Below are 17,130 nucleotides of genomic sequence, written 5' to 3'. Positions count from 1 at the left end.
TACATCTTAACCCTTTAAATGACTGTTAAACATAAGCGTCACATATCGGCACACGACATTCATAAGATTTTGGCTTCAATTTTAATATTTAAGAATTGCAAATTAATTATTGAATTGCTTTATATTTAAGTGCACATTTTCTAAGTACTTAATTTTGATTCAATAGTGGCACTTATGTAATGAGTCGCTGAAAAGACACTTTTAAGAATAAGTTTACATAAAATAATCAAAACTAAATAATGTATTTCTGAAATAAACACGTAACAAAATAAATGAATAATTCCTTATATTTTCACACTGCCAGAGATCTTTAGCTAATATTATTTTAATAAAAATATTCCAATATTTTTTTTATTCGAGTATATTGGTCAAATATATGACACAAAAATAAATATATGTTTTAAAATAAAGAAATTAGTGAAGAGAAAAAAATGGAGTAAATTAGAAATCAGTGTGCTTTTTCGAAAGGAATGTAAACTAAGCTCATACATATCAAAGCAGTTACAATACATTATTAGCGACATTGGCACTTTATAGTTTAAAAAATATCTCCTAACTCTCACTAGAAGTGACTAGTCCTTTAAAACACCATTTTGAGGACATAGGGGCATTTTCAGAATTTGGGACCCCCCAATTAGCGTAAGTTGTTAACAAAGATTAACTCACTCGTCAGTTTTGTGACGATAATTATTAGGCATGAAATTTCTATAAAAATATTGTTTTATGTTAATTACCTTTAAGCGCTAATCTACATTTAGAATGTGAATAAAGTACATTTTTAGACAGATTTTATGCTTAATTGACGTCACAAAACTGACAGCGAGTTCATTTTTGTTAACAACTTACGCTAATTGGGGAGTTCCAAATTCTGAAAATGCCCATAGTACATTTCCGAAAACTTTAAATTGACTTTTTTGAGTAAATATCCGTGAACTTAAATGATTTCGAATAAATTTAAGTATGCTGACTAGTATAGATAGTAACTATTCTTATACAATATCATACTAAAATTATTTTTGAAGGCAATAATATTTTACAACGTTATACACAAGTAACAAACTGTAGCAATAGTACAGAAGCGGCATAGGTTTCTTTAACTACTAGTGACAGAATCTTATAGATTTTTTGACAAATTGCTTTACATCTCTCGTGAATAAAATTAACAATTATTGAAGAAAACTTACTTACTTAGCTGGCGCGATAACCCAAAATGAGTTTTGGCCTCCAACACGAGAGCACGCTACTTTGATCGGTCTTGAGCGGTATCGCACCAGTTTTCGCCGACGCCGAGCTCACGGAGGTCTACCTTCACTCTATCCGCCCAACGATATTTTGGGTGACCAGCAGGACGGCGTCCATTCGGTCTCCCCAAATAGGCCCTTTTCACTGCCCGATCTTCCCCCATTCTCTCAAGGTGACTTAACCAACGGAGACGATGAGCCTTGAGTTCACGTATTATATTTGGCTCGGCTACTAGTTTTTCAATTTCGGCATTTTTGCGGATCCTCCAACTGCCATCGTATCTTTTAACGGGTCCCAGAATCTTCGTTAATACCCTACGCTTGAAGAAAAAACAACTTCTATAGACATAAAACCGCTTCTGTTTACAAAGAAGTTATTTTTTTGGTGTTAAATCTTTTCGTTTGGTGCCACACTAATTTTAACAATTTTCAGTAACATACAAGGCACCTATTTATAAGCACATATATATTTTATTGCCTACACACGATTTAAATTGACATGTGAATGTTTGACACTTCAATAAATAAATTTTCACCACACCAACTGATAAAGGCGTTCTTTGCTATTCGAAAACTGATAGCAAAATTGCATTTTATCCGCAAGAGTGCAAAGTAATTTCATACAAATTTTAACTTGATGTCTAAAGCTGGGTGTTGGAATTCACGTATAAATGATGATTTTGAATCATAAATGTTAAATAAATTGAAGTACTTTATTTATTTTGATGTTTTACAGTTCATATTTTCATAGTGTTGGCGTGGTGAAAATTGTTGTGTTTCACTCGGTGGCAAAGTTTGTTTAACCTTCGTGCCTTGATACCCTCGCAACGCTCAAGATTCCACTTTTGAACCACTCGCTACGCTCGCGGTTCAATATTGGAATCTTTCGCTAGCTCGGGTATCAATATTGGCACGTGCGGTTAAACAACAACTTTGCCCCCTTGTAAAACAAATAACTATTATCACTAGGAGCTAAAAATATCTTCCATAAAAATAATACCTAAGAAACAAGATGCCTTATAAAAAATAAATATAAGCTAATGTAAATTGTATTAAAATTAAATTAGAATAAAATAACATAGCCCTTAGAAGCATATGGTATTAAACACGATACTATTAAAATGATACATCTATATGAGATTTTGTCATACAGTTTAAAACTGACGTGGATTTCAATTCTTCCTATATCATTTTGCAAGTAAACCTATAAGATACCATGCAATTAAGGGTTAATAAGGCTGCATAGATATATGACCCCCTTGCAAAACAGGTTTCTATCTAGGAAAGGGTCAGCTGTCACTACAAGTACATGTTACTTTATAATTCACCATCAGTATTGCAAAGTTGCGTCAAATTATTATTTCAGTGAGACCGCCCAGGGAGAATAGAGGTATATTTCTAATCTCCATAAGACCGCCTTTTATTCTCTTTTGGAATAAACTACTAAGCTTCATGTTTTAATTATTTCTTAGTTGTAAATTATATAAAGAAGAAAATGATTATTTACAAGCATGAAAAGTTCACAAATTCTATTATACTAATATTATGAGATTTGCATATTACCAAATTGTGCGTTGTATTTTTTTATAAATATTGGGACCAGCCATGTTTACATTGTTTACTACATCTACTGATTTTACTATAAACAATGCTTTAAGCGGTTATAAAAACATTTACATAGAAAAATGTGTCATCCATGTCCGCGTATGGAAAGTGCGCTGCGTTTAAAAAAGTTGCCGCTATCCGGATCTGTCAAAGAGAAAAGTAAATTGTGTCACAAGGAAGCAAAACAACTTGTTAGACTTATATTGACCGGGATATAGACCGTGATTACCTTTTTGATTTTTGTCGAGCTCCCGATATTTCGACGCAGTTGCATGCATCATGATCACGGAAAACGCATGCAACTGCGTCGAAATATCGGGAGCTCGACAAAAATCAAAAAGGTAATCACGGTCTATATCCCGGTCAATATAAGTCTAATGAAAATAACCGTGAATCATTCAAAACTCAAAACAACTTGTTTACGGCGACGGCCTAATGAAATGTTAAAGTATGTTACACCCAAGATGAAAATAGTTTACATGTCATCACGTGACACTACTTCACATTAGCTCGAGGAAACTGTGTAAGTAAGCCATACCTGAGATTAACAGCGCCCTCTTAGGTCTTAGGTCACATACTCGTATGAGGTCAGGCTTTAGTTTACACTAGACCAGCCATACTCAAAGTGTGCTCCGCGGAACCGGCTCCGTAAAGCCTCTCTGGGGGCTCCGTGTGAATATTGGTAACAATGAAAAAAAATCGAAAATACACCTCTCCTCTCTAGTCGGATAGTTCAACACTTATTAAAATAAAGATTGCAACTACATTTTTTTTTTTCATTTCACAAAAGGGTTCCATGGGAAAATAAGTTTGAGAACCGCTACACTAGACTATACGAAAAAAACGGTCCGTGAAGTAACGGCTCAACTGAAAGCGTACTAGTAGTAGATTCAAAAAAGTAAGGTACACCGAACCAACACTTGACTATACGAACAAACGATCCGTGAAGTAACAGCGCAACTGACAGCGTAGTAAATTCAAACAAAAATGTAAGGTACATCTTACTTGACTATATGAAGAAACTGTTCGTAAAGTAACGGCTCAACTGAAACCGGAGTAGATTCAAACAAAAATGTAAGGTACATCTTACTTGACTATATGAAGAAACTGTTCGTAAAGTAACGGCTCAACTGAAAGCGTAGCAGATTTTTAAAAAATGTAACCTTACTCGACTATACGAAGAAACTGTCCGTAAAGTAACGGCGCAACTGAAACCGGAGTAGATTCAAACAAAAATGTAAGATACACCTACCTAGTCGATAAGGCGCATTATAACGGGGGTGGCTCACGAACACCGTCGCTGTGTCGAGTCTTGCCCGCCATTTCGAGGATGGCTTTCGCTTCTGGATTCGTGTCTAGGATGCTGGCGTCACGTTCGCCCTGAAAAAAATGTACATTTTGGATTTTAAACAAATTCAAATTCGACGTGGGCTATGATGATCAGCATGATAGCTACTCAAATTCGATCTTCGAAAAATTTAATGTAAAAAAGAAATGAGAAGAATAAGTGAAGAGGCTTCACGTTATTTTGATTGGTTATTTTTATCATATGTAAAAGAACTCCAAAAACATTTGACATTGACAACTTCTGTCATACGGATTATCATAGCCTGCGACAAATCTAAGTAAAATTTGTACAATTACAAAATCTTATATAAGTCAGCTATCAAAAATTACGACTCCATACAATATACTTAAAACGTTGACTCATAGGAACTGACACGAATGGAATGAATGAATGAAAATATTGTATGTCATTTGTTTGTTTATAGATTGGCTTTGACTGTATTCTACCGATATCGCTCATAAGTACAGTCGACAACACACCTGTGAATACAGACAAGAGTGCCAAAAATATGTATACACACCTTAATTTACAGGCAATAAAGTTCTGTATACATATATGACACTTTGGCTGTATTGAGAGCTGTGTTGTTGACTGTACAGTATAAGTTTCGTTCATTCCATTCGTGGTAGCTTTCACGAATCAACCGGCATATATATCAACCGTATACTGTATCACACCGATATAAATATCAACATGTACATATTTGCTATTTCTTTGAGTATAATGCCAAAAAGTCTATCTAGGTCAAAGTAGAAGAAGAAAAATATCATATTTTCTCGTCTATCTAAGCTACGCAAGTATACAATAGTATATCGAGTTGCTTAATACTCTACATAAAAGTGTGATTATTTAAAATTATAAAATACCAAGGTCACATAAGCATCGTGCGGGTCCTTCAATCGTCAACTTTTCTAGCGAAATCTTGAAGATATTCTGGTTGACCACAAAAAAGTTGGTGTTTAACCTTTTGATCGCCAAGAACATGTAAATTTTGTGCGAAAAGAGAAGAGTCAGAAGAGTCATGAAATGTGTTTTTTTTTGTAATATGGCTAATTTTTTGACTTCGAAATTACAATTTGGTACCAAAATAGCAAAGATTTTGAAGTTAAGTGATGATTTTTTATGAATATTAAGAACAAGAAATTCCATACCATCCATAAAATTTTATTTTAATCTGATAAGAAATAACACAAGGTGTAAAATCCGCTCATATATTTATTTTAAGGTTATAACTGTCGTTACAAATGGCCGTCTATTTGAGATATGTTTTGTAAACCTTTAATGTTGGCGTGTGAGAGACGTGACTGATTGATTCGGCCGATCATTAATATTTGTGGGCGAGTTTAGTAAAACGTCCCACTTAGTCGATTGCTATAAAGCCGCTGTGTCAGTTTTTTTTTCACATACAAGCAAATCTCGTCTTTATGGTTAGTATAAAATGGGACTTTTTACTAAAAACTATCACATTTGTGCACTGTATAAGCGATACATCGATATAGCGTTCGACATGTTTCGATATACATCGACTTAACACGTGAGTAACCCGCTTAAAATATTTTTAAATATGTTTGACTCTCACGGGAGATTTATAGTTAAAATTTCATTTTCATTTTCAAAGCCAATTGACATTTGATCCAAATAATTAATTAATAGTGTAAATATTTTGTTTCATCCGCTAAAAGTAAGATTAATCCGTCAAACTTAAATTGAGTAGTCTGCTAGCGGCCCGGCCGCTGTCGAGCTAAAAATTGGTTACTTTTTTAATTTGTAGTCTATCTTTTGCACTCATGGGATGTTCATATACGTGACAGCTTCTCTTTCGCACACTTCAGCAGTCTTTAAGCGCAAGCAAAATTATAGGTCTGTGGGGCCAACACGATCCGAACTTGAACTGCTGTCAAAATTCGGTCTAGCAAGTTTCTTTTCTACTTCATTGGTTTCGGTCAAAGAGGATCGAGTATTATAGAGAGTCACTGTCGAAGTAAAATGTGTAATCACAGTGCATATGCCATCTCTTGACACATGCTTAAAACTTTTGAACCTCAGTTTTTACAATTTGGCTCATATTCTTAGCTTGATATGTGTTAAAATGTCAACATCTAGCGTGTAATGCCATCTAGGCCACCGTACCTTTTTCTGTATGGTACTGAGGTATGTTTTTTTTCTTAGACTTTATCTGTCTATACGGAGTTATATATAAAAATTTTACCTTCCAATAAAATTTGTATTATTTTGCCTGGTATATCCGAGGTCTTTATTGTTTATAGAGAGTACGTCGTAGACGTCGCATCGGACCGATAGATGGCGCCATCGTTCGTTGTAAGTCGCTCCGGCGTCTCACCGCCGCGATGTTGGTAGTCCCGTTTTTCCCCACCTGCAACACAAGGCCCCCCCGCGCCCCGACTCGCCACCAGCCACCCTCATTGTTGAGGAGAAGTGCCGACGGTATATTAAGCCTACCAGGAAGGCATCACTCAGACCTCGGATATACCAGGCAAAATAATACAAATTTTATTGGAAGGTAAAATTTTTATATTATTTGTGCCGTTTGTATATCCGAGGTCTTTATAGAGACCTGTTTATTATCTCCTGGTGGCGAGTCAGCTGGCGCGCAAGCCTTTGGTAGCCCTATTGGCATAGCATAGAAGAATAAGTGAATCAGTTGAACCGATTTGACAGATGTATCAGTCGAAATAGCCTTCGATCCGCGAATATCTCGGTGCCAGAAACGCGTAAAGAGATTTTCGTGATGACGTTTAGCTTTAGTCAGCGAATAGTTAGAGAAATGACATTATTATACATCGCAGATCAAAACCAAAAAAAAAAAAGATGTAGGCGAGGCTGACTTGGACAAGATACAAAAACCTTAGATACACTATTATTATTAACAGACACGTTATTTTATCAGGTTATAAACCCAATTTCAGACACAAAGTGTGGAAATTAACTGTAAAAGTAGTGTAACTATCTGTACTGTAGCAGGGTAACGTAATTGATACTGCTTTTGTCAACCCTTCGTAAAAATTATCTAAATCAATATTAGCTTTGATATGACTATTTAAAGTCCAACGTCTTACGTCCATATCAAACACAGAAAAAGGTCATCACTCACGTGCCCAAGGGCTATTTGTTACAATAGTGGTATTTTCGATCAGACTATTTCGCGTCAAGCGAGCGCGGTTGCAAGCGAGACTCCTGAACTCTGAACTCTTTTTATGAGGGCATTTGAGGATACCGATCGCTCGGTAAGACTAGCCTAGAAGATGAAAAGTACGAGCGCTGTCGATTGCTACTACACTGGACGGAGGTATCAGTCGATTTCTTTAAGTCAGTCATTGACTCTTAGGGTAATCCATTACCTAATCCAAAACCCGATGCGACGGATTTCTACTTCGTGCAATGAAGGTCGACAGAGTAGACTGAGAGGTGGAGACGTCAGTGTCGCATCGCTGGTGGTTGCTGAACACGTCGTGGTAGCAGGTCAAGGGGTGAATTTAACACCGCCACACATGCGCGCTTTAAGAGCGTAGGCGGAGCGCAATAATGGCGGTGCACCGCACTAACGCTGGCGTTGCGCCCAGTGGGCGCTAGCGGGAACGAACGAGCGCTGATAGCGAGCGCAACGCGCGCGGGACGCGAGCGGAATGCACGCGCATTCAGCGCGCTGATAGCGAAGCGGAATGCGCTTTATGTGTGGCGGAGGCTTAATACGTACCGTTGTACGGCGTAATGCAGGGCTCTCGCAGACGAAGAGGTACGATGACGGGCGAAGCAGAAGAAGGCGAGGTCACCGAAGGTCACTTACTTGGCTCCCAGGGGGTGCATACTGACCTCGTACGACAGTCTGTTGGAGTCAGCAGTTACTGTCGTAGTTACTCGTAACAGAAGAGATGTAGTCCTGCCATCGTACAGCATAACATAACATACAACTGAACTGTGCATAGCATATAGTGCTATGCGAACCTTAAGCCGGCTGCATGTCACTTCAGTCGCCAGCGCCACCGCCTGTTGAAGATTATTCTCCATCGGAAGAGCTTTACTTCGTACAATGTTCCGATTATTGAAGGTCTTATCGGGCTGCAGATGCAAGCAAAACAGGGGCGATTGGCCTACAGCTATCGGCAGCTGTACGAGGTAATGCTGGAAACTGCAGCGGTGCAACCTTCCTCTGTAGACCACGAAAGTTGTGAAATTTATGAAATCAGGTTCTACGATCGAATCAAGCACTATATTAATTGAGTATAGTCGAGCCAGATGATAACTACTGAAGTACTCCTGAGTTCCTGGCCCCTTTCGCTTTGAGCTGGAATCTGAAGTTCACTAAGGCGAAGCAGGTTTATTTTTCCCAATTTGTTTATTAGAGGCTCGGCGAATAAGTTAATCTCTCGAATGGACAGGGGGCGCCACAAGCCTCCGGGAAATCGTCGTGTACTTGGAACCCCCGCGGCCAGATTGCCGATCGGTTTTGGTGTCCGCCCGGTAAACAGACGCACGCTCAGGATGCAGGACGCTGGCTCGAATTCAGATCTGGACATTCTGAAAGGGATTTTTTTTTTTTTAATTCCGCAAACCTTTACGATGTCTTTGACCTACACAATGAGCGATGTACAGGAATCACAGGGTCTTCTCGCGAGGCGCCTCTCCGATTAGATAGCTCGCGAACATCGTCAGGACACCCTCGCAGCAGTGCGGCTCCTCGTCCGGTTATTGACGTCTTACCTCGTTCAACTATGGGTCTCCAAACCACGTTAGGACGTAGCATCTTAAGAATTTATCTGTTCTCACTTCGGCGACGGAGGAGTCCTTGGTCAAAATAGAGTGTAAATACAGTCGTACTTCACGGGAACTGGAAAGAGAAGAGTGGATACCATAGTCTACGGGATGTCAGCTGATAGCGGCGCCCGGCGTCACATTGGAGGGTAGTATCAGCCTGGTCAGCAACAGAGTCTGCAGCGATACCGTAGCGGACGGAGCCTGGATAGTCGTGGTCGTGGCACCATTGTAGGGGAAGACAGTGTTCGCGGTGAGCGTGACATCTTAGGCGCGACGGGCGTTATCAGCGTGGCGGCTAGCAGCACCAAGGGCCCACATCAGCAATCTTACCAGCTTGTCACTGCAGCAGACGCTGTTATGTTCGGCGGTCAGATTGAGACGGCCGTCGTCAGCTCGAAAGGCGTCTCGATGCCCTGTCGCGTCGCGCAGTATCGTGCTCGGTGGCCCTCTCGAGGTCGCCGCCGTCAGCGCGGGAGGCACCGGCGCCAGCGCGGGAGGCACCGGCGCTAGCGTGGCAGTCAGCTACATCGGTGAACAGCATCAACAGAGTTCGCGGCGTCGTCACGGCAAACGCGGCAGGAAAATTAGCGACGCCTTCGCGGCAGCCGCAGTATTGCGCTCGGTGGCGCGATGAAGGTCGCCGCGTCTGCAATCTTACCTCGTGCGATCGAGGCGACATCAAGGCGCCAGCATGAGTGTGTCGGCCGACGACACCGGTGGAAAACTTCAAGTAGCTTGCGGCGTTGTCACGGCAGACGCAGCAGAAGGATTGCGACGCCTGTGCAGCGGTTAACAGTATTACGCTCCGCATCACCACTGAGGCGCCAGCATAAGCGTGGCGGCCAGCAATACTGGTGGACAGCTTCGGCAGGGTCGCGTCTCGCGTCGTTGTCACGGCATATGAACGCTCTACATCACCATCGAGGCGCCAGCATAAGCGTGGCGGCCAGCGATACTGGTGGACAGCTTCAGCAGGATCGCGGCGTTGTCACGGCAGATGAGCTCGCTGCATCACCATCGAGGCGCCAGCATAAGCGTGGCGGCCAGCGATACTGGTGGACAGCTACAGCAGGTGGACAGTCAGCAGGATCGCGGCGTTGTCACGGCAGACGAACGCTCTGCATCACCATCGAGGCGCCAGCATAAGCGTGGCGGCCAGCGATATTGGTGGACAGCTTCAGCAGGCTCGCGGCGTTGTCAAGGCAGACGCACGCTCTGCATCACCATCGAGGCGCCAGCATAAGCGTGGCGGCCAGCGATACTGGTGGACAGCTTCAGCAGGATCGCGGCGTTGTCACGGCAGACGAACGCTCTGCATCACCATCGAGGCGCCAGCATAAGCGTGGCGGCCAGCGATACTGGTGGACAGCTACTCAGCAGGATCGCGGCGTTGTCACGGCAGACGAACGCTCTGCATCACCATCGAGGCGCCAGCATAAGCGTGGCGGCCAGCGATATTGGTGGACAGCTTCAGCAGGCTCGCGGCGTTGTCAAGGCAGACGCACGCTCTGCATCACCATCGAGGCGCCAGCATAAGCGTGGCGGCCAGCGATACTGGTGGACAGCTTCAGCAGGATCGCGGCGTTGTCACGGCAGACGAACGCTCTGCATCACCATCGAGGCGCCAGCATAAGCGTGGCGGCCAGCGATACTGGTGGACAGCTTCAGCAGGATCGCGGCGTTGTCACGGCAGACGAACGCTCTGCATCACCATCGAGGCGCCAGCATAAGCGTGGCGGCCAGCGATACTGGTGGACAGCTTCAGCAGGCTCGCGGCGTTGTGGTGGGGGCAGAAGGTGGCCGCGCTGGTAGCCTGCGTATTGACGACTGATCACTAACGGCACGGCGCTCGCGTCGGGGCAGCAGCAGACATACTTACAGCGTCGCACGCGACGCCTATGCGGCGGCCACAACGTTGTTCGGCGGCACCGCAGAGATGGCCATCGTTAACGAGGAGGCAACTTCTACGCAACCTTGGCGGCGCCGACGCGGCGGACAACACTGCCGCGGTCAGCGGCGCTATCGCAGCGCTACAGTAAGTTTCGGCGCCGACACGTGACTTGGGGCCTCCGCACCGAATCGGAAACCGAACATATTCTTTCTAAAATAATATGAATCTGCTCACCCATTCGTCGGAGAAATTCAAACCTCCTCGGAGCGCGGTATTCCTCCACCGCGCCCGCCGCCGCCGCCGCCGCAGCCCGCAGGTCGCGCAGCCCGCGGTCGCGAAGCACGTGGTCCCCGGAGCACGTGGTCCCCGGCGGAGCAACTTACCTACGTTACCGCTTATATTCTCGCGCGAAACTTTTAATACGCGGATAACACTTCCTACTTTAGTCTCGGAAATGCGAATAGTTTAAAAAGAAAACTGATTAACGGTAACGATTTTTGCAGCATGGAACTTTCTTACAAAAAAGTGGGTAGAATCATAAAGCACCGCTCGTTCATTTCTATAGTGAGAACCCCGAAAGACGAATAATGATCGCTAGCGAGGCATAATATATCTCATTATTCAAGACGAACGAGCGCAAATTAAAAGGGAAGAAAGAATTGACGGATGAAATTGAAAAATTTCATAATTCCGAAACGTTATAAGCCACTTTTTAAATAAAAACACGAATAACTCTGGTTTGACCAGAAATAACAAGGAAATAGAAACTAAAAGATTAATTTCGAGACACCATGCTGTAAAAATGTTCGAACGGAATACGCGACAACCGGTCACTTCGGCGTTCGACGAAACAAATGAGGGTGGCTGGTGGCGAGTCGGGGCGCGGGGGGGCCTTGTGTTGCAGGTGGGGAAAAACGGGACTACCAACATCGCGGCGGTGAGACGCCGGAGCGACTTACAACGAACGATGGCGCCATCTATCGGTCCGATGCGACGTCTACGACGTACTCTCTATAAACAATAAAGACCTCGGATATACAAACGGCACAAATAATATGTCTTTGGTTTCGGTCAAACCATTCGTGTCAGCTTTCTCAAATCAACCTATAGGTAGATTACTGGCGTAGCGTTCAAAAGGTTAAGTCATAGAAGGTTTTCTTATGAGGTCAAGAAAGACCTGGTCCGTTTTGTGGGACTCCAGGACGCTGTGGTGCGACGGATTTGATGTTGTTTCGGCGTCCTAAAAAGGAATGGTAAGGTAAGGTACGGAGGGACAGAGGTAAGGTGGTTGGGATAAGAATTTTTATATGAATTTTAGAGACTTTCGAATCTTTTTCGTACAAATTGTTCTGCAATTTCTTGGGGTAAACGATTAAACTTTTCGCACTAGTGTGCTACGCCCATGTAAATTATTGGTATCTACGAACCCTTTTTACATTGAATAACCTAACCACAAAATTAAAATTTTGAAAAAACCCCCGACCGATTTTGATGAAACATGGCTAAGAACACTCCCGACTAACTCAGCCTTCAGACAAAAAAAAACTAAATCTAAATCGGTTCATCCGTTCGGGAGCTACGATGCCACAGACAGACAGACACGTCAAACTTATAACACCCCGTCGTTTTTGCGTCGGGGGTTAAAAAGAGGAGAATTCACCAAAATTTTACTTTCCCATGCCATATCGGTGGTCAACAAGCATTCAGCATTCAACATAGTAAGTAGTTATATAGTAGTTACTAAAACCCAACAGATGCTTCTGTATATAATGCGTCGTCTCACCATTGTTTCGGAGAAAGTACCAGGGTATAAGAAGGTTGTAGGAGACTCACAGATTCAGAGAGCGCGGTGAAGGTACTCGCCAGTGCGCTCTCACGCAAAGATGATGAAAGAAACGCCAGACTGGATTTAGTGGGTAGGGCTAAATTCTCCCTCTCTTGCTAAGTAATTCAGCCCCAGCGCCCCCAGCTTATGCATGCTTGCCCAAAGGTGCCATAGGAGCATCGTCACAGCGCCGTCTCAAAAAATGTAACAGGGTATAATAAGTTTGTAGAAGACTAACCGATCCGTAGAAGCCTAATGTGTAATGCTGATGAGCGGGGGTCTTCATAAATGCATTATAGGCCAGTTGCATCAACCACATTTGACAGACACATCAATCACATTATCGTCACGCAACAGACGTCTATGGAACAATCCATACAATAAAATTTACCGAACGCTTTAACGGTGACAGACGGTTTCATGCAACCGGCCCTAACTCTATAAAAAGGAAAACTTACAGATTCTTTGTCACTTTCAGGCTTATCCCCCATTCACACCTCGATGCTCCTTATACGGAAGTCCTTTTCTTTACTAAGCCGCTTGTACGAGGGTCATGCCAAAAGAAGTTAGATACTCCATGGTCATTTGATTGATACTGGCCAGTTATACACCAATGTAAAGGTAGGTTATCTGCTTATAAATTTAAAAATGGAACGCTTGGAAATTCTTAGGATTCCTTTTTTAATTATTTTTTTTCTAAATAATTTTGGCGGAAATTTTCCGTAACAATGGAGCTTACTCGACGTGATTTTCGTGTTATGATATATTATGACTTTAAAAAAGGTTTAACACCTCAAGAGTGTTTTGAACTTTTAGTCTCGACTTTTGGAGAGTCTGCGTGTTCACGTGCAACTGTTTTCAATTGGTTTGCTGAATTTAAAAGAGGACGGGAGAGCTTTGAAGATGAGGCGAAGACCGGACGGCCGCCAACCGCAGTCACTGAAGATAATGTAAAGACTGTGGAAAAAAATATTCGGGCGAACCGACGAATTACATATGTAGAGCTCGAGCGTGAACTGGGCATTGGATCAGCAGCATTGCAAACTATAATTCATAGTAAACTGTCTCTTCATAAGCGTTGTTCAAGATGGGTGCCGCACAAGCTCACCGATTTACAGAAAGACCGTCGCGTGGATTGGTGCAAATTTATGATAGATAAATTCGACGCAGGCGAGAACAAAAACGTATATGATATACTTACAGGTGACGAATCATGGCTATATAACTACGATCCCGAAACAAAGCGACAGTCCACAGTATGGTGTTTTGAAGATGAGCAGACGCCAACAAAATGTCGCCGAACCCGAAGCACACAAAAACAAATGGTTGCCTCATTTTTCTGCAAGACGGGACATATTGCTACAATAGTGCTAGAAGATCAAAAGACAGTTAATTCAGAATGGTATGTGACAGTTTGTGCCACAAGAGTACTGTCAGCTTGGTGTGACAAGCGGCCGAAGTCAGGAACCCGGCACCTGCTCTGGCACCACGACAACGCTGCCCCGCACACTTCCGCTAGAACACTTGACTATTTCAGCTCAAAAAACGTGACTATTCTGCCCCACCCCCCATATTCCCCTGACCTATCCCCCTGTGATTTTTATCTTTTTCCTAAAATTAAAGAAAAATTAAAAGGAAGGCGATTTGAGAACAAAGAAGATGCGTTGGCTGCGTATAATTACGAAATTTCTGAGGTGTCTAAAGAAGAGTGGTCATCGGTATTTTCTAAGTGGTTTAGACGAATGAAAACGTGTATACGTGTTCACGGTGAATACTTCGAAAAAATAGATAGCTGTAAATAAAGAATAAAGTATGTAAATTTCGAGTATCTAATTTCTTTTGGCATGACCCTCGTAACCACAGTAGGTGGTACATAACAATAACAGGCCTTTGCATCAATAACAGATGATTTAAGCAGCATCCTTGCGACACTTACGTTCGTGGCTGTATAGCCCAATTCGAGAGAGGATCCCTCGTCCGCACACACGGCAGGTGTATGCTCCCCCAGATGGGCGGGGGTTAGAGGCCTGCTCGTGGCACCTCATGCGTTTGTCATTCAAGGAGGAGAACCAGGCATTGTCGTGCTTGGATTGACCGTTATGGACAACACGACGCCACGTGGGTGGGTCTTCGGCCAGTCGCTGCCACTGGTTGCATGGAATATCAAATGTGACCATGACACGCAATCTTTAAAGCGCAGCATTGGCCGTCCAACCGGTCTTTTTGTATCTGCAGGTATTATGTACCTACAACAGCTCCAAAGGTGCCACAGGCGCGTCGTCACATCGTTGTCTCAAAAAATGTACCAGGGTATAAGAAGTTTGCAAGAGACTCACCGATTCCTTATCGCTCTCAGGCTTGTCTCCAACAGCCCACACTTCTATGCTTCTTATACGGAAGTCCTTTTCTTTACTAAGCCGCTTGTAGCCACGATAGGTGGTGCAGGATTCTGCGGAAGACCCTTCCCCGAAGGGGTCGGCTGGGATCCAGATGGCTCCGAAGTTGAATTGACCGCCCATTAACTAGAATATAAAGTTTTTTCAAATATTACATTGTTGGATGAACAACTGTTACTTATAAAATACTAGCTTCTGCCCGCGGCTACGCACGCGTTAGAGAGACAAAAAGTAGCCTGATGTCACTCTCCATCCCTTCAACTATCTCCACTTAAAAAATCACGTCAATTCATATTTATTAAAAAATCACGTCGATTCATATTTATTAAAAAATCACGTCGATTCGTATTTTATGTTTTTCTTTAATAAATTATTTGTATTTGTTTGTTGTATTGTTGGATGAATAACGATTAACGAATGAATAATCTGTAAATATGTACAAAGCCAAAGGATAATTATTATGATGAATTCAAGTACATATTGTGTACACAGTACATTGTGCAACAAGGATGAAAAGGGGGATATTGATAACGAGTGTTATAATTCGCGACGGCCGCAGTATACTAATTTAAAGGGACAAATTTTAAAGACTCGCCAATCCATTGGGCAACGTCTTCGTATGCTGATTAAGATACTGGTAATAATTATTAAACCCTAAATACCGGTAGATTCTCATCTTAGGAGCCTGGGTGATCAGAAAAGCGTCTTTGCGGCCTACAAAGTTGGGACTTCCAACTCCACTCATCCGTAAGATCCCAATGTCCATCTAAAAGATTTTTTTTAAACTTACCAATCCGTTAGGAAGTGTTTTCGTATGCTGATTAAGATACTGGTAATGATTATTGAATCCTGAAGAGCCGTAGATTCTCATCTTAGGAGCCAGGGTGAAGAGAAATGAGTCTTCCCGGCCTACGAAGTTGGGCCCCATCTCCCAGGAGTCTGTGGCGAAGCCGCCGAAGATGTGGCCGTGGTTGTCCTCCACGATTATTATAGAGGCACCTTGATCGCAGATGCGGCCTGGAAGTAAAACGTTTATATTTTTCCCCGGTTTCAAACAATCAGATAGAAACGCTTCTTAGGCCCAGTTGCACCAACCACGTAACTCAGGGTTAGTGAGCTTTCATCTGTCGAATTCCATATAAAATGGTGGGTTAACCCTCGTGTTAGTTAACCCTCCATTTTCGTTGGTGCAAATGGCCCTTAAATAAATAAAGTACCTAGGCGACCGAGCTTCGCTCGGAGTTCGAAATCTCAAAGATTCGCGTTTCCCTGGACCTAAGACTAGTTAGATCGATTTTTCACTCCCGGTTTTCGGGGCATACACTTTTAAGTTCTCGCATTTTTCCCTGGACCTAAGACTAGCAAGATCAATTTTTCACCCCCGGTTTTCGGGGGTGAAAAATCGATCTAGCTTAGTTTTCTTAAATATGTGTCCAAAATGCGAGAACTTAAAATGTATGCCACACGATTGCCCAAATTTATAACAGTTGGTTTTTCTGTAACAGGCTACTAGACTCATGTCTAATTTGGCACAAGAAATGATTGTCTTCTGTAATAATTGACATAAGAAACCAATATTTATAGGTTTTGGGTATTAAAACTGTATAATGACTACGTATTTTCGATTAAAAATGTGTGTAATTTTTTATTTATTTTGGCCACCGAAAACGCTGTCAGCGATGTAGTGACGTCATCGAATTCGAACTTACTTCATGTCAAAATAATCACTGACATAATGAACCTGATGCACATACATAGACAAACTTTAAAAAAGGGTCAAGTAGCCTATTCATTGGTACATGAAGTAGATACATACCGACCATGGTAGCGAAGGACTCGCCGTGTATGTGCGAGGAGAACAGAAAACGCCACTTGTGCTGCAGCGGAGGTGGTATACTGTTGTTGAGCCACACGATATGGGATAAGTCGATGAACGCCGGGTAATCCGGCATTGAGTCCAAACCTGCAAGGAGAATTGTAATTTTAATCATTTATTGATGATAATTATAGCACTGACCCGTGGCAAAGAGGATCGAGTAGAGAGTTACTGT

At 42.6% G+C, this 17,130-nt stretch overlaps 1 protein-coding gene across 4 annotated transcripts in view; it reads right to left on the bottom strand.

The window, feature by feature from the left end:
* Positions 1-2,092: 2,092 nt before the first annotated feature.
* The window catches only part of LOC125237923 (MTOR-associated protein MEAK7), a 52,220-nt gene continuing 37,182 nt past the window's right edge, over positions 2,093-17,130 (bottom strand). For all 4 annotated transcript variants that reach the window (XM_048145163.1, XM_048145162.1, XM_048145165.1 and 1 more), the window contains exons 7-11: positions 16,896-17,042; positions 15,870-16,096; positions 15,020-15,205; positions 4,099-4,226; positions 2,093-2,990 (exon numbers count right to left, since the gene is read on the bottom strand). In XM_048145163.1, the coding sequence (XP_048001120.1) occupies positions 4,116-4,226; positions 15,020-15,205; positions 15,870-16,096; positions 16,896-17,042 (671 nt within the window). In that variant the 3' untranslated portion in view covers positions 2,093-2,990; positions 4,099-4,115. The remainder of the gene's footprint in view (positions 2,991-4,098; positions 4,227-15,019; positions 15,206-15,869; positions 16,097-16,895; positions 17,043-17,130) is intronic.

The sequence above is a fragment of the Leguminivora glycinivorella genome, chromosome 22, assembly GCF_023078275.1.
Source record: "Leguminivora glycinivorella isolate SPB_JAAS2020 chromosome 22, LegGlyc_1.1, whole genome shotgun sequence".
Classification (NCBI taxonomy): domain Eukaryota; kingdom Metazoa; phylum Arthropoda; class Insecta; order Lepidoptera; family Tortricidae; genus Leguminivora; species Leguminivora glycinivorella.
The sequence above is the reverse complement of the archived record's forward strand: the minus strand, read 5'-3'. Positions and strand labels throughout refer to the sequence as shown.